Source organism: Panthera pardus, unplaced genomic scaffold (assembly GCF_024362965.1).
Source record: "Panthera pardus isolate Hobbes unplaced genomic scaffold, ASM2436296v1 HiC_scaffold_25, whole genome shotgun sequence".
NCBI lineage: Eukaryota > Metazoa > Chordata > Mammalia > Carnivora > Felidae > Panthera > Panthera pardus.
This window is the reverse complement of record NW_026526821.1, coordinates 67,066,967-67,091,942: the sequence shown is the minus strand read 5'-3', so window position 1 is coordinate 67,091,942 and position 24,976 is coordinate 67,066,967. Positions and strand designations below refer to the sequence as shown.

At 37.5% G+C, this 24,976-nt stretch overlaps 2 protein-coding genes across 4 annotated transcripts in view; one reads left to right on the top strand and one right to left on the bottom strand.

Moving 5' to 3' along the window:
* Positions 1–22,816, bottom strand: part of FOXN2 (forkhead box N2) — a 96,076-nt gene extending 73,260 nt beyond the window's left edge. The window contains exon 1 of one of the 3 annotated variants that reach the window (XR_008417844.1): positions 22,658–22,813. The gene's annotated coding sequence lies outside the window, so the exon portion shown is untranslated. Of the gene's footprint in view, positions 1–21,414; positions 21,808–22,657 lie in introns of those variants that run through there. The other 2 variants (XM_019415887.2, XM_019416041.2) reach the window with 2 other exon arrangements.
* The window catches only part of LOC128773515 (uncharacterized), a 74,822-nt gene continuing 72,558 nt past the window's right edge, over positions 22,713–24,976 (top strand). Inside the window, exon 1 of the mRNA XM_053890672.1 lies at positions 22,713–23,539. Coding sequence (XP_053746647.1) covers positions 22,713–23,357 — 645 coding nt within the window. The 3' untranslated portion in view covers positions 23,358–23,539. The remainder of the gene's footprint in view (positions 23,540–24,976) is intronic.

Genomic DNA, 24,976 nt, shown 5'->3' with positions numbered 1-24,976 from the left:
AGTGTGGAGCCTACTTGGGATTCTTTCTCTCTCCCTCTGCCCCTCTCCCCTAGTCACACACACACTCTCTCTCTAAAAAATAAAAATAAGTAAAAAATTAAAATAAAGATAGGAAAGATATCTTAACCCTTTAACTATGATTCAGGTTCATCATTATAAACAGACTTGGTAAAGAATATTTATAGGGCTGTTCAAGTACATAGGACTATTTGCCACTTTATCAGTGTTTCTCAAATCAAGGTGTCCAATGGATATATTCCAGGGGCCCAAAGTTTTGCAAATTTTCATTCTGTGCTTTTATTTCAGAGTATAAAAATGTATTTTAATCATTTTCAAAGGGAAAAATGAAAGACTTATTTAAAAAAAACTACTTCAGGAAATGATGTCAGTGATTCTTAAAATAGGATCTATAATTTTTTCTTTAAGGGATCCACGTATTACTCAATTTGAGAAACACTGCTCCACGCTAAAAGGCTTCACCTTGCTATGCTTGAGTTACTAGATTAATCTTCTTAGTTCTATATCCTCATTCTCATTTGTACTACACACACTGTACCTGATTGATCTCTTATCTAAAATCCTTGAAGGCAGATATATTTGAGAATTCAGAATATTTTGGAGTTTAGAAAGGAACTACAATGCAAATATGATATGTTGTATGATGTGTCAGTGAGGTCTGAGGCAGTACCCCATAACAAACATGTGGATATTTCTGTAGCAAAATGCAGATTCACATTGAGAGTAAATAAAGACTATCAATAGTCTTAATCAGTTCACATCATGTTTTGCTACTAAATGGGCCAAGAGAAAACTTTGGTTTTCAAAGCATTTTGGATTTCCTAAATCACTAACATGGAATTATAGTACCATTGTCAACTATAGACTAGAAAGCCAAAATATTCTTTTTAATTTTTTTTTTTAACATTTATTCATTTTTGAGAGACAGAGAGAACAAAACATGAGCAGGGGAGGGGCACAGAGAGGGAGACAGAATCCAAAGCAGGTTCCAGGCTCTGAGCTGTCAGCACAGAACCTGACGCGGGGCTCGAACTCACTGACTGCAAGATCATGACCTGAGCCAGTCAGACACTCAACCGACTGAGCCACCCAGGCGCCCCCAAAATATTTTTATTACAATTTCATATAAGATCACAGTAAGATCAATAAGTGTAAAGAGTTCACCATAAAGTGCATGAATTTAATGTATAAACTTTGTAATTTTTCCCCCAACTATTTAAGAGTCACTTTTTGTCTATTTGTGGTTTAATAGTTGAGGATACAAAATAAGTAACTTCCTGTTAACAGGAAATATATATATTATGAATTGTAAAATGTCAGAAGTACCTAATCATATATAGGAATTTAAATACATTCCAAAGCTAATGCATTAGCTATACTGGATTATAATTACAAGATCTCTACATCTAGCAATGTGGATAAAAGGAAGAGAAAGAGAACTGTAAGATACATGGTATTCAGAATAACCTCTCCTGGTCCTTTCTGAAGAAGTTTCAAAAAGGAAAACAAAAACAAAACAAAACAAAACCCTTTTACTCCTACTATATTCACAGCTCTGTTGCCATAGTTGTTCACTATTTTATCATAGAATCTAACAACCATGGCACAAGTGTGAAATGAAAGACTTCTTCCTTGAGAAAGGAATTAATACATGTAATATTAGGAGATATTTAACCAAAACTTGAGGTGGCAGCATATCTGAAGTTAAAATTGTGAAGGATAAGCAATTTCATATTCTAAAAAAATAGTAAAATCTAAATCACTATATTATTCTTGATATTATAATCACATCTGGCAATAAAGCAGAGTTAAGAGCATAAGCTGTGAAGAGATACTGTCTTGGTTCAAATCCCAGCTCTGTCACTCGATAGGATACAAATCACATGAAAATATAAAAAGAATATAAGAGAGAATATATTTCATATATAAAATATAAAAAAGAGAATATAAAACATACAAACATGTAAGTACACAATGAATACTAGCTACAGAGATGGTAAGTATTGTTACTGTTGTTAATTTTTTAAATTATTATTAGTTTTCTTTCTAGAGTAGATTTATAAATGGTACTCTTTCAAATACAAAAAAATAGGGTACAAAATCAGTAACAATACTTTATGTTTTGAAATTTGGAAATAAAAAAAAACATGCTAATATTACAGAGGGATCTCCTTTATGACCAATAACACTCACTGGACTTCTCAGAAGAGTGCTGCAATAAGTTTCATCATGTTCTTTTGCGACTTTCACTTCCTTATTCTATTTGTATCCTTGCACTTCATATGTTATATCAGTATTTTACCAACTGTGCTACATGACAAAACTCTTCTTCAAATCTTTCTAGTTTAAATAATCTAAAAGATCCTAAACTATGTAAACTTTTAGAACACTTTAGTATTTTGTTATTAATGGCCTCCAAAAACTCTTAAGTTCCTTTAGTAACAGCTCTGCCTGATGCTAACATTTTCACACACCAAAAAAAGAATTAAAAAATAATAATAACTACACTACCTCTGAAGTAAAAAAAAAAAAAAAAAAAAAAAGTTGAGTTTTCACTAGTAATGATGTTCTCAAAACAAAATGAAAAAAATAGTAGTGGCAAATATGCTATAATCAAAGCAAAACAGAAATATAAATATCCACATATATAGTACATTCATTTGTATCCAACTACTTCAGAATCTACTATCCTGTTACAGAATTCTTATCAAGTTAAAATATTCAAAATAATCTCTTCTTTGAAGATTACTTATAGAATTATGATTTTAGCATATTTATAATCCTTTAAAAATATGGGTTCATAAAAAGTGGGTTCATGAATATATTTACTCAAAACCCCCCAAAATCAATCTCGCAGTCCAGCAATTCTCATGAATATGAAAGTTTTTTAGTGTATACTTTAGTAATACAGATCTACAACAAATAAGGAATAATTGCAGTTAATTCAGTTCTATTAATGATGTGCTTAATACTTCTAAAAAAATGCTTTTCTTTTTTTTTTTTAAGTTTTATTTATTTATTTTGGGGGATAGGGTGGGGAAAGACAGACAGGCAGAGGGAGAGAATCCCAAACAGGCTCCATGCTGTGAGCACGGAGCCAGATGCAGGGTTCCATTTCACTAACTGTGAGATCATGACCTGAGCCAAAATCAAGAGTCAGAAGCTTAATCTGCCACCCAGACAGCCCAAAAGTGCTTTTCAATTATATTATTGAATCTCCTCATGTTACATTTTTCGATTTTAATTTTTTATTTTATATATACTATAGTTCTTCAAGCCCTAAATCTAAGAAACTATTTGCAAAATAATTTATTAATTATTAAGATTTATTTTTAATCCATTATGTTACCTAGGAATTCTCATTAGGAAATAAAGAAAAGCACCAAAATATACTCAGATCAAAATAAAATATGATAGTCAATTCTTGATATCCCAAAGCAAATGTATTCTGATTTTTTTCCTTGCACCCCCCCCCCCAGCTAATCATTGAATATTTCTTTTCCTAGCATATTTCCTAGATTTATTCAACAGCATAGTAAGATTATAACAAGATCAACATAAAATATTTTAGCAGTTTACAAATACTAATTACTTTCTAAATCTCAAGAGTTTCTCATTTTAAAAAAAGGAAAACCCAAAAAGGGTAATGAGGAAAATCAATTTTGCTATTAAAAGCTTTTACTCTACTAGAGTGAGAAGGGGAACCATGCCATCTGTTAACTGGGAAGAAGATGAAACCAACACTTGAGCAATTGTACAGAGAGAAACCCTGATGAAGACTTGCAGTCAGTCCTATGCTTAAAACAAGGGATGATTAACCTTGAACAATCCAGCAGCTTCTGGACTACAGATAAAGTTGTTTCTCACCATTTTCACTCTTCTAGTCTAGCTTCCTACTTAAAATCAGTCTCACTATAAACACTTTAAACATGTGAATTCATAAGGTATGTGGCAAATGAATATCATTTTTAAGTTATACTTAATTAAATGCATAATTTCTAATTCTCTTTTTACATGGCCTTAAATACATTTGGAAACTTTATTATTATTGACTTGCCTTCTTTCTTCCAACCAGTAACTTAATGTCATCAGTAAATCTAACACTCTTGCAAATGTCAAAAGAGCAAAGAGTAGGCCCCATCTTAGATCTGTGGCTTTCTCATCCAATCACTTTAAAGTAAAATATAAAAAAATATTTGATTTGAGCGAAGACAACAACCCTAGCAAAGGGAAATAAAAACAAATCTACCACAGAAATACGCCACAGCATAGAATACAAAATGTTTGTGATTTTATTAGCATGTCCTGGCAATGACCTCAATTTTTCACTGTAACTTAAACTTTGTCTCTGATGAAGATAAATACATAAAAAAAAGTTTGATTCCATTTCCTTTTCCTTTCACCTCCAATGTCCTTGGGAGTAAACTACTGCCATTAATTAATTGTAGTAAAATAACTTTTCTCAATGTTGTAAGTCATACCATTATATTTCCTGGATTTATTCAACAGTATAATAAGACTATAATAAGCTCAATATAAACTATTTTAGCAGCTTACGGATACTAATTATTTCCTAAATCCTAAGAGTTCTTCATTTTTAAAAAAGGAAAACAATTTTATTCCTGTTCATTTATCACATTGGGAGCAAAAATTAAGTGTAACATTTATTGAGCACATACTATTTGAGGACATGTAACAAATAACAAACACTAGAATTTTAATGACATTCCATGAACTCAAAATACCTGATAACATTGGTAACCCTCAGGTAAGAAAAAAATTAGACATATAAAAGGAAGGAACTCACAATCCTTCCTATTAAATAATAAAACCTTCATTTTGAATAAGATTCTCTATTATAAATACTGTCCATCCCATAAAATCCAATACTGAGATTAAAAGGTAGATTAAAATACCAAATGTACTGCAAAAAAGATGTGTGTTTGATTATAATGCTACATGATGTCATGTATCCAGGACAACTGAAGCATTATGGTCTCTCAGGGATAAAACTGCCTCTTGGTCATAGATTTAGGTGACACAGCATGTGATCCATTGTCTCTACACAAAAAATGTGTGCAGCTGCATTTTCCAGTCAAGAAAGAGCAGGAAGGGGGGAGGGGGGGGTTGGATACAGAATACAAAAGGGTCAAAGATTTGTCTCATAGGGAAACTGTTTTTCAAATAGGGGTAAAAAAATAAAATTGAGTGGAGGAAAAGACCTTCCTCCAACTCATGCAGAAAGGAGAAAACACTAAAATCTGGGGGAACAAATTCTGTTGTAACCTTCCACTGAATCCACTCTGCTTCCCTAACTTGCCCAGGTACACAGTGTAATCCATGGTTTAAATACAATTTCTATCTAAATAATTTTATGCTATTTGTACTCAGTATATAAAATTGTCCTACACATTGTTGCAGTACTTGTCTCTTAAAGTGTCTGTTGTTCATCAGTTTCTTGGGGAAGTTAAAATGAAGCAATTGCTTTATAAGAAAAAAACACACACACACACAACTCATTTGCTTCTAACCAATAAACAAACCTGGTATTTTCCATATAAAGACCAAACATTTTTCTTTAAAAAATGAATGCTAGTACCTAACCCTACCTTTCACACACAGAAATGCTGATCCAAAAAGCAGTACCACAAAAGATCTAAATTCAGTGAAAATTGTTTTCTCTGATAAGGAAAATGGCTGGTTCTCGTAAACATTTTTTTAAAAAGTTGATAACATGGGGCGCCTGGGTGGCTCAGTCGGTTGAGCATCCGGCTTTGGCTCAGGTCATGATTTCACGGGTTCCTAGGTTTGAGCCCCATGTTGGGCTCTGTGCTGACAACTCAGAGCCTGGAGCCCGCTTTGGATTCTGTGTCTCCCTCTCTCTCTGCCCCTCCCTCACTCACACTGTCTCTCTCAAAAATAAATAAAATGTAAAAAAAAAGTTGATAACAAAATGACATGAAAAACTTCTATTACTATCTAAAACATACCACTAATTTAATTTACATGTTACTGAATATGATAGGGAAATTTAAAAATGCAGTACTAGCTCTTAGAGTAAATCTAGCTTAGAAAACCCATCTTTTCTCAACCTTTGGTACTACAATCAATGTGGTGTCCAAAGGAAAATATGTTAAAGGCTGGAAAACACTAACAACACAGAAATAAAAAAATAAAAGTAATCACTAAAGGAGGGAAATATCCTTGCCATACAGAATTAGAAGTAATATCACCTATGTTACAAACTATATAGTGACCAGTTAGCCAAACAGCACTTTGGTTCTTTGACAGTCCTGTACTGACAGCACTGAAAAAGTAACGTTGACAGGAACAAAGTTACAGAAACCTGAAAGTCAACAGATCTAATGTCCTAAGGGACCAGGGTAAATTTGGTTGGCATTTGAATACAAACAGCAAATATACTGTCATCAAAATTTATTTATGTAGAAATGATTTTCAATGCCTCAGCCATGCAATAAATCTACTACAGCCAATTAAATGGTTCCACTGAAAATAAGCATTTTTTAAAAGTACATCCATGATCAGAAATAAATTTAATAAAGGCAGAAAATATCTTATCTTACTAATAGCCCCTTATGTCAAATTTGGAAAGCAAAACTTAGGACTCTATACCTAATAAATTTAATATACTGATTTGAAAAATTTTTTTTAATGTTTTATTTTATTTTTGAGAGAGAAAGAAAGCGAGGGAGGGGCCGAGAGAGAGAGAGAGAGAGAGAGGGAGGCACAGAATCTAAAGCAGGCTCCAGGCTCTGAGTTGCCAGCACAGAGCCTGACGCGGGGCTTGAACCCACAAACGTGATATCATGACCTGAGCCGAAGCTGGACGCTCAACTGACTGAGCCACCCAGGGGCCCCTAATATACTGACTTGATAGGTCATTCTAAAAACAACACAAAAGTATGATTAATTAAAAGTAAGTACAGTTTTTTTTTTTAATGTTTATTTATTTTTGAGAGAGAGAGAGAGAGAGAGAGAATGAGCAGGGGAGGGGCAGAGAGAGAGGGAGACACAGAATCTGAAGCAGGCTCCAGCGCTGCAAGTGCTGATGCTCAGAGCCTGACTCGGGGCTCGAACTGTGAGATCATGACCTGAGCTGAAGTCTGACTCAATCAACTGAGCCACTCAGGGGTCCCTAGAAGTAAGTACATTTTAAGTAAGACTTAACTAACCCTCTGGGGCACCTGGATGGCACCTGGGCTCACTGCTGTCAGTGCAGAGCCTGCTTGGGATCCTTTGTCCCTCCTCTCTACCCCTTCCCTGCTTGTACTCTCTCAAAAATAAATTTAAACAAGGTTAACAAAAGACTCAACTAACCCTATGTGTAATTACTGAAATAAAATATATTTATGCTAAAAATTATTAAAGATATCTATGTTATTAAATAGACTATCTCCAGGACATTTTAGAAAGTAACACTTAACCTAATAAACATTCAAGTTCCTAAATAAGCTTACATGGAATATAACCTAAATTCTTAACAGCAAAATCAACTGTAGCTATCCATAGCTAAGAAATCTAGATGTCACTACTAGTAGATAGGATCAGCCACTGAATGGATGTTAGTTCCATTTGATAATACAGAGAATATTGACAGCAAAGTGGCTGCTTTTCTTCTTGGAGGCAGATCAGTGTTTGTGGTGGTGGTGGTGTGTGTGTGTGTGTGTTTGTTTTGACCTGTTGCATTTGGCTTGTGAGATATTCAAATAGAATGGTCATTTGGGATATATGTGATCTCAAGTTCAGAAGAGAGGTCTGGTCTGGGGATAGATTTTGGAGAAATAGTGAAATCTGCCCATCTTTCTCCACCTTCATAGTCATGACAGTAGTGTGGAGCAATATTTCATTTCTCATCTAGGTCACTATAAAAGTAATCTATATGAATGGTACCCCTCATAACTGTGTTCTGCACAAACATATGCAGTGGCTCTGACAATATGTTTTTATTTTATTTTTGTTTTATTTTAGAAAGAGAGAGCTCGAGTGAGGGAGAGGGGCAAAGGGAGAGAGAGAATCTCCAGCAGGTTCCATGCCCAGTGCAGAGCCCTACAAGGGGGGGGGGCTCAATCCCACAATCATGACTTGAGTCAAAATCAAGAGTCAGACACTCAACTGATTGAGCCACCCAGGCATCCAGACAATAGCCTTATAATTAGTCTCCCTGCATCTATGCCTGATCCTCTCTTAATTTGCTCTCTACAATACAGAGTAATCTTATAAAATGCAAATCTGACAAGGTCTCTTTCTTGCTTTATCCATCAATGGGGCTCTTAAATCCAAATGCAAAGTCCTTTACATGGTATATAAGATCTGGCATGACAGCCCCTATCTAACTTATTTAACCACATCTTTAGCCACTCTTTCCCTGGTTCTCCCCACTTTAGATGTCTAAATAGGCCATGCTTCTCCTCCCTCAGGACCTTTACAAACGTTACTTTGCCTGATATACTCTTCATTTCACCTAGCCCTGGCTGCTATTTATCATTCACAGTTCAGCTTTAAAATCTTAAGGGAGGGGCGCCTGGGTGGTTCAGGCAGTTTGAGCATTCTAGCCTCAGACTCTTGATTTTGGCTCAGGTCATGATCTCACAGTTGGGAGATGGAGTTCCATGTTGGGCTCCGTGCTGGGCATGGAGCATGCTTGGGATTCTCTTCCCCTCCCAGCCCCCCCACCCCCACTGCACACGTGCTCTCATAAAATGAAATGAAATGAAATGAAATGAAATGAAATAAAGTAAAATAAAATAGAATAAAATAAAATTATAAGGGAAACCTTCTCCACATTCCAAACTAGAGGGGGCCTTAAGTTCTGTCTTTCCATAATATCCTATACTTTTTGATAACATTTATCTTGAGATGGCTTAATACATATCTTTCCTAACTGACTGAAAGCTGCATAATGGCAGAGCTGGTTGTCTGTTTTGTTTAATGCTCAAATATTTGTTGTCTGTCAGATCTGGGTTCTAGCTTTGCAACCACTTAACTTGGACATCTATAAAATGAGACGGTTGGATTTTTGTTCTATACTAATCTGTTATTAAAAATGGAAATTCAAGTATTACTAGCTTTCCTGTAGATACATACATGGTAAGGCCTATATATATATCCTACCCATATGTATACTTCCTATGTGTGTTTGTATAAATCACGTACACATGATTTATGTAAATGAAAGCTAATACTTTCTTATATAAAAACATTTACTGAATGTTTATGATACCAGGAATTGTTTTAAACTTCACAACAACTCTACCAGGCAGATTAGTGTCCATTTTATATACAGAAACATATAAAGAGAGATAAAAGGTATGTCCATAATCACAAACTCTGAAGGGAGTATGGCTCCAGAGCTCATACTCTTCACTACTTCACTAGCTGCCACCCTGCCCAGACTGCTCCATTAACTACAAAAGATTTTTAAAAAAGTACATACTGTCATCAATATATCTGACTCAATATCTATACCCTCAAGCTTATTCTTCTCTCCTGGAAGTTAGTCCAAACTAGACTATTCCTGCCCAAATACTTTCTGTGCATTTCTCTATTTAGATTATTGCTTCAGCTATTCTAACACCTGGATTGTCTAGCTTCCCTAACACCATTCAGCCAAAACCCTAATGACAATTCCTCCATGTAATTACCACCTGAACTACTTTTAAAGATGTTTATCTCTCCTATGTTCCAACTGCATTTATTCCTCCTTTTTTTTTTACTATGGTTATTTCTGTCAGTAGCTCAAAGCAAACAACAGAAATGAAACCACTTTATAAACACTAAAGTTCTATACCTTATAAAGGACTTAAGGCTAAAACAAACAAACAAGCCCAAAAAGAATAGAAAACAATGGGCACAACAACCGTAAGTAATTTAAGCAAGTATAACCTGGCTGTCACTTGCTGCCAACTACATTAGACATGCAAAGCCCAAATTATACCATATTATTAATTTTTTTCAACTAAACAAAGGAGATATTTTTATCAAACTATATGGAACAAAAATTTAAAAGGTGAAATATATATTCATTAAAAAATATTTACTGAGCAATCGACATTCAAGCACAGAAAACAATGCGAGATACCATGTTTTCCATTCTGCTTTGCGAGCCTTTCATTTAAATTTTAGTTCTCCGCTTAGGAAGTATTTGCAAAACAGTATCAGAAAACTTTTTAAGCATTACTTATTTTAATTCCATCTGAACAACATGCTATTTTGAGGTAGTAAATGAAGGAAGTCTATAGTAAAACTATTTATATGAAGCACTGCTAACAGAAAAGTTTACAAAAACAAATAGAGATAATGAGTTTATTAACAGTAATGATACACCATTAGTAAACTTCCATTGTAACTAAAAAATTCGCCTCACCTAATCCCACTCCTTGGGGAAAGTTGGTTCCTAATCTCTGTGTTTCCACAGTACTCTTGAATCTATGTCTATAAGGGTATGTCTCACATTGTAATTATTTACTTACACACATCTGATTCCTAATGTACATTAAGCATTTGCTAATTATTAAATGAGTATCTTCAGCTTGCACAAATTATTTAAATCTTTTTGTTCTTCTAAACATCAAGGAATATCCCATTAAGCTTTCTGATTATTTCATATTTCTGAATTACTATCTTTATATAAAGGAACATCAACAAATAAGTTCTCAAAACTAACCATTTTTTTCTCCATAACATAAGAACGCCCTAGGTACAAATAATGTAGGTTAGCTTTTAAATGTTGGAAAGAGCTAAAGCATTAAATGTCAGCACTAACACTTGTGTATTTGCAACAGAAAGATAGCCTCATGACCCTTTCACAATTTCCCAAAGGATCTTTAAGACACTTTTAAATGCTCTCTCAACTAAGAAGAAATAATCAGGGCAAAACAACAGGTTCAGAGTGCTATGACACGTAAAATCAGTGGACAGCATCACGTGGCAACAATTTTAGAAGTTAAGTTTTTTGCCAAAATTTTAGGGGGGTAAAATATATAACCACTCCCGAAATTACAATTATCAGGAAGAGGATTATGGAAAATGGCAGCTGTGGTGGCAGCAAATTTTTAAGTCCTTCTGAATCTTTACATAAAACACAGAGCAACTAGAGAGCAAACCCAAAAACCATGGGTAACTTTTACAAGAAAACTATTTGATAGTCTCACCACAAACCCTATAATACAAAAGACTGAAACAAACCACCAACAGCCCCAACCTTCTTTCCCCCCACTCTGCTCCCAATCTGTTTTCTACTGGTGTCTAAGTGAAAGAAAGCAGAGGGAAGCAATGAAGTGTCTGAGGAACTTGAGAACAGAAGCACAAAATAGCCAAAAGGTATTCAGTGGCAAGCACTGAGAGACAATTTGTGAGAAGCTAAAATTACTCTAGCATTGAGTAGGTGCAAGTGGTTCACAGTAAGGCCTATAGGCCTACAGCAGTCTAGTCCCCTTAGGTTATTTGAAACTGACACTTGGGGCTGTCTTCCAAGACAGACCTCACCCTTAAGAGAAAGTCCTGGGAATGAAAACAAAATTGAGCAGGTTAAGGACAAACAAGATAAAGAAAAGAGAAGGTCCAAATAGAAGTGTCAGAGCAGAACAGAGCCAGGAAATCTCAGAAAGCCGTCTACCATTCTTTTTAACGATGCACAAAAACAATAAAAGAGAACTCTGAAGTTAGAAGAACTAAGCCTCCTCCTAAAAGTTCAAGAAAACTATTTTCATATAAAGAAACAAGTCAAAGTATTGAGGTTGAATATCATACAAAGTTACAATAAGAAAAAAGAAACAGGAAAATAGTTAAACTCAGAAGCAAGGGAGAGGGGGGAAATGGGAGTTGTTCAATGGATATAAAGTTTCCATTATGCAACATGAATAAGTCCTAGAGATCTGTTGTACAACATAGTGCCTCCAGTTAACAATATTGTATTGTACACTTAAAAATTTTTTAACAGGGCAGATCTCATGTTAAGTGTACTTACCATACCACACACAAAAAGTAATAAATAAAAGAAAAAAGGGAATAAAATAACATCCTACAGACAATGAAAGCATGCGAGAGATGCTCACAGAAGAGATAAAAATGAGCTTCTATTTCAAAATGAACCTAAAAAATTATGTAAGACAGGAAAGAAAAAATATATATCAAAATTTAAAAAGCTCAGGAAAAAATGACAAAATTCAGGAAAGAATCCGAAATAAAAGGGAAAAATCATTTCAGGAATGAAGACTTAAGTTCAAGAAATATAAGAAAAAATAAACATAAAAGATAAAGTCTTAAGAAAAACAGAAGGTGAAAAGAAAAAAAAATCAAAAAGAAGGAAGGGTGCATGCAAGCTTAAGTATAGTGTCTAGGGAAACATAGTAATAAAACAAAAAAGAAATTCAATTAAGCAGTTTCCAAAAAAATCAGGTTATTAGTTATTTTTTGAAGGAAAGGAGCTATGTTTGGGAAAAGGCATACATGGAAGGGCTTCTAAGGTAGCTGGCAAAATTCTCTCCCTTTACCTGGAAGATGGTTACATGGGTGTCGGTCTCATAATTCACTAAATTACACATTTGTTTTCTCTTCTACATTTTATTTTACAGTAAAAAAAGGAATTTAGGAAAATCAAAAACCACAGATACTAATTTAAAACTACTTCTACATATCAATGGAAAACAGTAACAAAAAGCTTTTGGAATAATCTTCAAACCAACGTAATAGAATTATGCGGCAAACCGAGAGACCAATTTTCCCACAATATTTCGTCCTTATATTTGGCAAACAGGATGATGAATTAAAAGTCTACTATCTTAAGGGCACCTGGGTGGCCCAATCCATTAAGCATCCGACTCTTGATTTCAGCTGAGGTGATGATCTCATGATTTGTGCAATAGAACCTTGTCTCTGGCTCTGCACTGACAGCACCAGAGCCTGTTTAAGGTTCTTTATCTCCCTCACTCTCTGCCCCTCCCCCTGCTCCTGCCTTCTCTCTGTCTCCCTCTCTCTCAAAACAAATAAACATTAGAAAAATATAAAACTCTATCTTATTATAAAGTACCTACCTGTTCTGTTTCTCGCATACTTTAAAACGTATTTGACACTTACTGATTCTTAGAATAAACTGCAATATTTAAAATGCATAAAAGATTTTTTTCAGTAGAGATACTCTAAAACTGCCAAGAAAATTCATCTTTGTGACAAATATGGTAGTCTTCAAAATAAATATAATTAAATTCAACAAGCACTTATCCAGCACATATTTTCTATGAGGTATTTACACTTTAGACTGAAGAGATAATTAACAACTATAATAGAAAGCTATATATAGTAAATGTTTTGAGAAAGGTACAAGGTACTGCAGGTTCGGAAGAAAAAAAGGGCATTTCACCTGCCCTATTGCATTAAAATTCTAACCACACCCTTCTCATATTCCTTCAATCTGTATTCTCCAGTATGGCAGAACGATCTTTCAAACACCAAAATCCCCCTTTAAAAACTCTTTACAAAGTACAGTACAGTACATAGGCAATTTAAATGCCTTACAAGGACAAGATAGACAACAAGTGGGTGAAGCTGGTTTGATGTAAGACAACAAAGAATGATGGAAACTACCAGCAAGAAGGAAGCTACTCACAAGCTTTAGGCAATTACCACCATGTAGGAACATGAAGCCAATGTTGCTATAATGTTCAATTTTTTCAAGAGATGACAGAACTCTAGTCATTTCATGTGAAATGTACCAATATTTAAATGTTGGCAAATAATTCAAAATTAAAAAAAAAAAATCAAACCAAACCAAAAAAACCCCACAAGCCAAACAAAAAAACAGCTGTAGGTAAAGTTTGCCAATTCTGCCTTCAGAAATGTGCCTGATATTAATATTCCAGTAGCTGGCTCCTGAGTGTCCTCAGAACTGAAAAAAGACTGTCTTCCTAATTCAAAGCAAAGGGAACAACTTTCTCTCTTATAAAGTTTTTCTCTTAAAATTTTTGGCCCTGCTACCATTAGTATGCTAGCAAAAGCCAGCCGTTGACAAAACACAAGAAAAAAATAGAAAAGTAACATTTATTTGATAGTCACCTCAAAGTTGCTTAACCAATTTTTGGTTGTTATTGTTTTTATGAACAGTTATGTTCATGGTCACCATTTTACACTACATACAGTTATATGGTCAAATTTTCTATTGCTAAAACTGTTTCTAGATTATATGATACAATCAAATGTATCCATGTATTTTTTGTTCTTTAACAAAAGAACACCGTGAGACTCCAGAAAACCATTGGCCTAGTAAGCTCCCTGAAAAATCTGGCTCCTGTGTGGCACTACTGTGTGCCACTATGTTCTTTCACTCCTTTCGGTTTTTAGATGAATTTAAGGCTCTCTACCCCATTTGTTAGAACTGCTCAGAGTCAGTAAAGCCTTAGTAGTAGTAGTCAGAAGGGACTTCCTTGAATTACTTTTTTTCCCATCCTGCTTGCTTAGCATCCTATATAGAACCCTATTATAGAACTTACTTGCTATTTATGACTTTTGTAGAGATCCATGATATACATATATAACTGAAACAAAGTGAAATCATACTTTTACACTTAACCACATATAACACACTGAAATTTTCTATTCAATTTTTTATTTAAAAAATATTTTTAATGTTTATTTATTTTTGAGAGAAAGACAGAGCGTGAGTGGGGGAGGAGCAGAGAGAGAGGGAGACACAGAATCCAAAGCAGGCTCCAGGCTCTGAGCTGTCAGCACAGAGCCTGACACGGGGCTTGAACCCACAAGCTGTAAGATCATGACCTGAGCAGAAGTCAGATGCTCAACTTACCGAGCCACCCAGGTACCTCTTCTATTCAATCTTTTAAAAGAAATGCTGATTACAATTTACCACATAGGTTCTATCATCCACTTAAGAAATACTGCACTAGAATATAAATCCTTGCAAGCAGCACTCAATACATTCATTTTTATGCTGTAGTACAGACCACTTAGTAAGCAAATATTTAAATAAAAGAATAAATATAGCAGCACCCTGTACTAGAAAAGTCAAAGAGCAAGGCAGACCCATCAGCCAACAAACTTCTATATATACAACCTCTGACAAATGACTTAACCTCCTTGAATCCCAAGGGGTTAACACCATTTACTTAACTCATTATAACAATAAAGTAGTAGCACTGCTGCCACAGATTAGGCATTCTATAAATTAGGCATCAAATGAGGGAAGATGGTCTGGAAATATCAGTTTCTTCCCCCTACCATGTATTTTCCCCTACTCCTTCCAGGAGACAAATCAAGATTCAAGTGTCTCATCCTGGCAAATACCCATTTCTTAAAGACTTCAGGTCACAGTACAAAGAGTATGCATTTTGAAAATTTTAACGATTTGGTTTCAAATACCTAGCACTGCATTTACATAACTTCTCATTATCTTTCTCTATCAATAAGAATAAAATACTTCCTGTAGGGTTAAGAGGAATTAATACATATTATACTCTATATATCATATAACTACATGTCCAGTATAATACCATGCCAGAATAGAGTAGGTGATCAATAAAAGATAGTGATTATTGCTAGGACTACTACTGAATGTTGTTCAATCAGCATACAACAGGTAGCATTTAAACTGAACTTTTAAGGATGGAGGAGCTGGACAAAGGCGTGGGACAAAAAAAGGAACAGCAAAATCTTAACTTACAAGAAATCTCTTCTTTTTCTGTTATTTCCTCTTTTAAGATAAAGAAACAAACCATAAGGATGTAAGTTTATCAATTTCCTCAATTCTCTACCTCTAAGGTTATGAATAAAACTCAAAAGTACTATGTTAACTCTGTCTCAAAATTCTAACTTAAGGGGCGCCTGGGTGGCTCAATTGGTTAAGCCTCTGACTTCAGCTCAGGTCATGATCTCGTGGTTCGTAAGTTCAAGCCCCACATCGGGCTCTCTGCTCTCAGCACAGAGCCTGCTTCAAATCCTGTCTCCCTCTCTCTCTGCTCCTCTCCCATTCTCTCTCTAAAAAACAAAAAATAAACATGAAAAAAATTCTAACTTAAATATTAAATTATGCTCAGTGGGCTGTAAAATATAGTGTGAAAGGTATAAATGTATTAAATACATTTTAGAAAAAATTTCAGTTAAGAGTTCAAAGTAAGAGCACTTTGTAGTTAACCTAGTTAACTAGAAAAAAATAACTAAAATGTTCATTCAAGAAGACTTTAAACAAAAATTTTATTGTCCAATAAAATTGACACTGTTTTATTAATAATATTCTCAATAACATTCCCAATGTTACAATGGCATCACTCTTCCACTAAGTATACAGTGTCTTCCCTCCAACAAAGTTCATCATCACTTTCAAAACTTTAATGTTTATTTTCTTCAACTGCATTTTCTTTTCCATAAATAAATAATTATAGCCTCTCACAAAGAGGAGAACACAGGGTCTGTTCTTTTCCCAGTATGTTTTCCCCAATATATCTTTCAGACCACTTCTAAGTGGCAAAAACACCAAATAACTATTAAAGTACAATCAAGAAGCCAAGAATTTTCTGGGGCGTCTGGGTGGCTCAGTGGGTTAAGCACCCAATTGTTGATTTCAGCTCAGGCCATGATCTTTCAGTTTGTGAGTTCCAGCCTTGTCTTCAGCTCTGCTCAGACGGTGCAGAGCCTGCTTGGGATTCTCTCTCTCTGCCCCTCCCCTGTGTACGCACGTCTCTCAAAATAAATATTTAAAGAAAAAAAAAAAGCCAAGAATTTTCTTATACAACCTGTAGACTTTATAGGATCTGAGGATAATTAATGGTAATTAAACTATCCTGGCAATTTAACAGGAATACATCTATTTGGGGAGAATCAAAGTAATTTTTTGTTATCTGTGTTGGTACAAAAGGCAGTTAACCTTTATGATAATAAGCATATCTTCTACATGACTACTTAAGTAAAGAGATTTATTTAGCCTTTTAGGCCATAGTAATATTATGTTTATAACTTTCAGTGAAACCAAGATCTATGTGAGGGGATAAATTCCATTTTACATTTATAACAGGCAGATTCTAGGAAAGTAGAATTCTCTTGCTCACCACTATATTCTTAGCACATAAATACAGTAGATGCTCAATAAATATCTATACAACTTTAAATATTTATAGAAAAGCAAATTAGGTTGAGGGAAATAAAAAAATATATGAATCAAAATTAGGTTAAGGCTTTGAGCATGGGATATGCTTTGTAACTTGCTTTCAAAGAGTAGAGTATGGAAGGAAAGGGGGTGGAAACCTGGCAAACAAAGCCCTCAAAGAGTGATCAAGATTATCATCAATTTTATCATATTGTTATTATGTGCCCTTAGAGTAATGTGATGAGAATGGCACTTCACCTCTGTTGTCTTCCTCCCTAAAACCTATATGACTCCAGTCTAATCATTAAGAATCATTTATCCCCTCACATATTAGGCAAATCTCAACTGAGGGACATTCTCTAATATCTCTGTCTAGTACTCCCGAAAACTGTCACAGTCATCAAAAACAAGAAAAGTTTGAGAATTTGCAATTCTGTAATAGAAAAAGAACACTAGGGAAAAACTAGTGAAATCTGAAGAAAGTGCGTAGTTCTTAGAAATGTAGCAATTTCGTTTCCTTAGTTATATAAGCAGTTCACAATAATGAAAACTGAGTGAGGTATACTCTGTGTACTACCTTGCAACTTTTCTGTAAATGTAAAACTATTCTAAAACAAAAAGGTTACTTAAATGAAAACAGAGTAAGGAAAATAAGGAATACAAGAATCAAAATCCCTTGGAAACAAATGATGACAAACCTTCTTTTCGTCCCTCTATGTTTGGTAGTAAGACAAAGATAGTATTCTCCTATAGTGGAAATAAAGTTATTAATAAACAATACTGTAGACATTGTACAAGTCTATAGTATTAATTATGAAGTTACATATAATCAAAGCAAATCCCTTTGAATTTTAGTTTCCCGAAGTATCATTCTTCATCCTCAACATTTCATTAACTCTGTGACAAAAATTCATAACATTTGCTGTCACTTCTATATTGAAGTGATTATCCCACATCTTTAATCTTTAGTCACTAAAGGTCATATTCCCCTTGCTTTCTCCCACGCATCTTACACTCAGCTAAACTCACCATCTTCTTGATGATGCTTCCCTTCCAAACTTCCCTTTCAAAGTTATTAATTTTTTTTCAGTAGATCTCTCTCCTTCCCATGCCTCCCATTCCCGCAGTTAATAATTACTATTAACACTGCTGTCAAATGAACCTTCCTCAATAAGGATTTTATTATATTCCTAGGTTCAAATGTCATCTCTTTTTTTTGTACTAAACCATATTTAAATTCAGAAGTGATACCTTTAAGGCCATCCATAATTGGTTATGTTTTTGTACCCTTCACTTGTAAAGATCTTTCCGTCCATCTTTCTACCTCATTCCGTAAGTCTTGCCTTTCCTTTATTCAGAAAATAATTCAATACTCACAAAGCATATCACATATACACAGGAAAATAAGACTCTTCTGGGTGGTCAAAGACTTTATAATTTTCTTAGGGTGATAAAACCTAAAAAGATGAGGGGTGCCTGGGTGGCTCAGTCAGTTAAGTGACTGACTTCGGCTCAGGTCATGATCTCATGGTCTGTGAGTTCGAGCTCCGCATCAGGCTATGAGCTGACAGCTCAGAGCCTGGAGCCTGCTTCAGATTTTGTGTCCCCGCTCTCTCTCTGCCCCTCTCCGGCTCATGCTCTGCCTCGTTCTGTCTCTCAAAAATAAATAAATGTGAAAAAAAATTAAAAAAAAAAAACAACCTAAAAAAATGACTAAAAAAGAACATTGGAGGGACACCTGGGTGGCTCAGCTCAGGATCTCACAATCTCACATTTTGTAAGATCAAGCCCTGCATCACACTCTGCGCACATAGTGGAGAGCCTACCTGGGATTCTCTCTCTTTTCTTCTCTCTCTCTCTCAAAATAAATAAATAAACATTAAAAAAAAAAAAAAAGAACATAGGAATCTTATTCAAAGCTGTATCCTTAGTTCCTATAACATGAAAAGGGCTCAAAAAGTGTTTTTTTTAAATTTTTTCTTGATGCTTATTTATTTTTGAGACAGAGAGAGACAGAGCATGAATGGGGGAGGGTCAGAGAGAGAGGGAGACACAGAATCTGAAACAGGACCAGGCTCTGAGCTGTCAGCACAGTGCGACACAGGGCTTGAACTCAGGGACTGCGAGATCATGACCTGAGTCGAAGTCAGACGCTTAACCGACTGAGCCACCCAGGCGCCCCCCAAAAAGTATTTATTAAGTGAAAACAAGGCAGCATAGAATGCTACAGCCAAAAGAATTACATGCTATTCAAAAAGGTAAAGAATTTTCAGTTGGGGAGGTGAAGGCAGGTCTAAAATTCTATGATTCTAAGGCTCTCAGGGCAGTCGAGACTCAAGCCTGAGTATTTCTTCAGCGGTTAAGATGTGTGCAGGTATATTTCCAACAGAAAAATGCTACACCAGCAAAGATAAGTAAAATTGTTATACCACATTGAAGTAGTGAATAAAGAACAGTTCCTGAAGGTTAGTGGAAGATAAGATGGGATTAAACAAGGACCAAAGTTTGAAAAGCCCTGAGAAGAAATTTGGTATTCATACTTGACCTAAGGGTAACACAATTCATGTTTGACATGAGAGTGATACAATTTTCAGAAAGATTAACCCAATGGGAGTAACATGTTAAACTTTAGAAATCAAGAGCCTTATTTCTTAAAGAAGCCTCCCCTAACTACTTAAACCCTCTAGGTTCCTTCTCCTTTTAAGCCTTATACCACTTGCCTGCAGTATACAATTTAACTCCTAATTACATCTTCTCACACAGTAAATTCTTAAATTTTCACTGGTGTTAATCTAGTCTCTTCAATCAAAGAATAAGGATCAAATCAAAGATCTCCATTTCTTCCTAAGAAATCAGCAAAGCATTAGGCCCTTAAAACTTTATTTTTGGAGGACTTTTTGCATTTATGTAAAACCTACTTACTAAAAAGACAACAATCTAAAAGTGACACACACACACACACACACACACACACACACACACACACACACACACAATGATAGCTAAGCAATAAGCTACCATAAGAACAAGTCCTGTTTGGATGGCACTTCTTAAAGTTTCATTCAATAGATCCCATAACTAATAATGTCGTTATCTTACAGCATATGTTTTCAGTGCTTCCTGTTTTATATAGGCATTTCATCACCACATTTACTTTTCTTTCTCAACTAAGCATTGCTTTCAGTGGTCAGCACATAATAGTCATTTCTCAATCTCATTATCTTTTTGGCACTGAAGCCTTTCCAATCTTTTTATCTATTAACTTCATTGATTGAGAACCATTGTTATGGCATAATTAAATTCTAATAAATAGTGCTGCTATAACTTCTCTACATAATTCTTTTACACATTTTAAATGCTTCCTGTGGTTTAGCAATATTCAAGTAAAACTGATTCAAATAAAAACATATGTTACAGGAATAATTCAAATCCACCAAAGCATTCACAAAATGATGTTAGTATCCATGGACTACACTTAAATTCTAAAATTTTCCAAATTCTCCAAAAGTTTGGATTTTTAAATGTTCAACCTTTTGACCCTTTACTTTCATATATTCTCAAAATTAAATTTCACTCCTTAAAATCTGTTCATGTTAACATTCACGTTAAGCGTTCATACTTTTCCAAAAAGAGCTAAGAAAGTACACATACGAGTACTTATTTCATCCCTAACAAGTATTTTCACTCATAATTTATCAAACGAGTACTTATTTCATCCCTAAACAAGTATTTTCACTCATAATTTATCTATATCCTTTCAGGTCACATTTTTATATAAAAAGAAAAAAATAAGACTTTCTAAAACTCAAAAAGAAATATTCCAGAATGTGATTATTTCTGATTGCTTTAGAACCTGTCACTAATGGTTCTTAAATACAAACGATGTTTTTCCAGAGTTGGGAAACTCCATAATGTGCTATTCTATTCCCCACCACTCCTTCATTGGTACCTAACACTGCTGAGATTTTACAGATGAATCATCAAACAGCAGAGGAAGGCAAAAACGTCAATATATACCCTACAAGGACTTCAAGGAAACAGAGATAAGTCTTACAATTCGGATGGAACAGAGATAGACGAGATAGACGTGAACAGTTCAGCTTTTTCCACTTCCTCATCTCAGAAAACACAAAAATAAATGTGGATGCAAGGCTACAGCACGATTACAAAGCCCCTGCCTACCAGTGAAGCCACAGACCTAGTGGCGCTAGGGCACTCTATTACAGTCAGCCGGCCACGTGGCTGTCACAATCAGAAGGAAGACAGGAGAAACAGCACAAACTAACCTGGAAATAAATAACCGCCCTCCGCCTCGGAGTTGGGGTAGAAGAAAGACGGTGCCGTTTTTTTGCACGCTAAGACTTTTTTCCTGTAAGGTGAAAACGGAGTACAGGGGCTGCTTTTAAGGAGACTTTAAAGCACGAATCAGGTCCAAGAAGACCCCGAGAGTGGTACCCTATTGAATTCGCTACTCTCACTCCCGCGAGCTAAGGTGGAAACAGGCATTCTGCAAAGGGGTAAAAGGGGCGGAGTTGAGTAAGAGTGGAGGATGAAGGACTACTCACAGGGGCCTCCTTCCCCTGACTGCCCCCGTCCTCCGGGGTTTTCAGACTCGCCGCTGCTTTGGTGGGGCGAACCCAGAAGGCTGAAGAGCCTCGCACAGGCCCTCAGTACCTCTCACCCACCCCACCCCCCTCCCCGACAAAAGATACAAGGGCAGAGATAACCACGGGCCCGAGAGAAGCAGCCAAAAGGAAGTGTCCATATTGCAGCGCTGAAAACCCTAGAACTCCCACCCCACCAAGACAGCCTCCTCGAGAGGCCCCCAGGGCGCCCGCTGGAGGAGGGGCCAGAGAGTGCCGGGGTCGGCCACCCCTACATCCGGGGCCCGCCCCTGTCCCCCGAACGCCCGGCAATCCTGGGGCTTGAAGTTCACTCCAGGCAGCGTCAGGCGCCTCCCTGGGCACTACTTGGCTGGGCCCAGCCAGTCCGTCTGGGGCCGGACCAGGACTCCACGCCCGGCACGTCTCGTTCCACTTCGAGGCGGGGGAGGGGGCGCCGCACACACTCCCGAGGGGCTTGGGGCACTTCCTCTAACAGCAGATGCGCCCTGAGTTGAGCCCTAAGCGTGCCCGGGGCCACCTCCGAACCTTCCCGGAGAGCCGGCACCCCTCGCAGCGGTTTCCGCCAGACGACACCCGTTCCCAGGCGGTCATTACCTCTCACGAAAAACTCCTAACTCGAACCTCCTAACACGACCCTCATGGAGCCGCGCTCCCCTCGGTTCGACACCCCCCGGGAACCCACACAGGACTCAAGCCGCGCGCAGGGGAGAACCCCGTGCCGGCGCCAATTCCTCACAGGACAAAAATGTCCGGGCGCGTCACGGGACAGCCGCCTCCGCGCCCCACGCCGGGAGCCGGCCGCACGCGCTGCCTCCGCGCCCGGGAGCTGTGCCGCGGGCCGGGGCGGGGAGCGCGGACGCCCGGCAGCGCCCGCCCAGGAGGGCGCTACTCCGCGGGAACTCACCGTCTGCTCTGCAGCCGCAGCGGGGAGGCAAGGAACGGGCAGGGGAAGACACAATATGGCAGAGCACCACAGCTGCTCCCGGCGGCTTCCAGCAGCCGCCTCCGGGAAGACGCGGCAAAGAGCAGGCAGCGGCAGCTGCGGTGGCGGCCGCGGCAGCACCACATCCCCCTCCCGTTCGCTTCCTCCCCCTCCCTGCACCCTCCCCCGCTGCCATGGCAACGCGGCGCCAAGGAGATTAGCCCCGCCCTTCCCTCCGGTCCCCGCCTCTCGCGACCCCCTCCGGAGGGGGCTCGGCCCGCCTCCCGGTATCTCCTCCCACCTCCTACCTAAGGGCGGGCCCCGGACCTCGCAGGCCGTGCTGAACTGCGGGTGGGAAGGAAGGGAGATGCAGTGTCCGGAAGGGCGGGGTTCGCACGGAAGGCAGGGCGGAGACGTGGTGGGCCAGTGCCGGTTTCGGGCTGAGGAGGGGCTGGGAAGGCGGGAAAAATGGAAAGGCCTCGCCTGTCCCGGCAGAACCTATAGGAGTGTGGCGGAGCGCGGCGCGGCCGCTGAGTGGCCAAGAAGGCGCGGGGGCGGGGCTAGGGTGGCCTTCCTGGCTGGTCGGCTGGAGAAGCCTGTGATGGGACTGCAGCGACGACCCCCAACAGCCCGAGCTTCTGTGGGTTTCCCCAAGAGCTTTCCGCCATGGGTCGGGCTTTGAAACCGCTGTAGGAAGCGGTAAAGCATTAATATGAACTTAAAGTGATATCACACTCGCTTCACTGAAATTGTAAGTGGAAACTGAGCTCAGCGTGTTTGTGGTGAAAAAAAGGACTTTGGAATCAGATCCAAAATTTAATAACATCGCATTTCCTGAGCCCTCATTAAGTGCTAGGGACTGAGGTAAGTTCTTTACATGCATTGTCATAACCATAATGCTAAGATAATGTTGCCAAATAAAATATACAGGAGTGCCCAAAGTCAGAATTTCAGGTAAATGTAGAATATTTTTTTAATAAAAGAATGTTCCATTTGGGAACTTCCTGATTTTTGTTTTGTTTTTTGCTAAATTTACAAACCCTGCCCTAACTCTTAGAAATTCCCACTTTACAGAGAAGCCAAGGCTTAGAAAAATAATCTGACAGAAATAAGAGGCAGAACTAAGGCTCCATTTTACTAAAATTATGATCCTGATCACTAAATTTCTAAATATCTTTATCCACATCTTTAAAAAGTAGAGTAGTGATACCTATATCACAGATGTGCTGAACGGATTAAAAGTAAACGTGTGTGAAAGAGACCTGCACAGGGACTGATGCATACAAGGTTCATTTTTTTTTTTTTTCCTGAACAATGAATGTTAACTGGATATTCACTGTGTGCGGGCTGTGAGTCAAGTGAGCTGAGCATAAAACAAGCTGCCTACTGACAATAAAGCAAGTCAAGCTCGGGGGATGACAGAGACACAGAATTAATTATAGGCATCATTCCGCAGATGAAAATACTGTGTCTATATGATTTGTCCAAAATCCTCTGCTAGTTCCATTTGTTTCTCATTACACTGTCTGAAAGGCCTCATAACTGCACTTAGATTAAGCGGCCACAATCCAAATGTACTATATGCTTTATAGAAGCAAGAGTTGCTTCATTTTCTCCCTTCAGAGCGATCACTGTTGCCCCCTCATGTGGACAAATTGAAGGAAGTTCCTGGAGGAAGAATGCAGTAGAACGGGAACAAAGAAGGAAGGGAAGATTAAGAGGAGGTGGCTTCTGGAAAGCCATAGTCTCCTCATACCTTTGTCTTGTTTTATATCTGCTGACCATGGTGATCACTAATATAATATGGGTCTTCATCTCCCTACAGATTATTGTAATAGTATCTTATTTGATATATTGAACTTTAGTTTCTAGTTTTCCTTCTCATCTATTTTAAACTCAGGTGACCAAACAGTCCTCCTCAACTCTAGAAGAATCACAGAATTTGAGAGTTGGCATTAATACATACTTTCAAGACATGTCATCTAGGAGCGCAGTTTATCATAGATACAATAACAAATCCAGAACAGCTATGTAACTTGTACAAGGTCAAATAATGAAAATACTGCATTGGCATCCACTAACATCTCTCTGCTGGTCCTGTCTATGACTGATTCAGTAGACAGGCTGGGCACATTTAAGTAATCTCTGCAGGTAAGGCTCAGGTCTCTTAGGAAGTCTATCACACTTAGTTTAGAGTCCAGGGATACTTGTATACTTAAAGGCTATTTTAGAGGACTTTGAACACCTCTCAAGAAAAAGCTGTGATTAAAACTAATGATGATTCAGGGTGAGTAGCTTTAC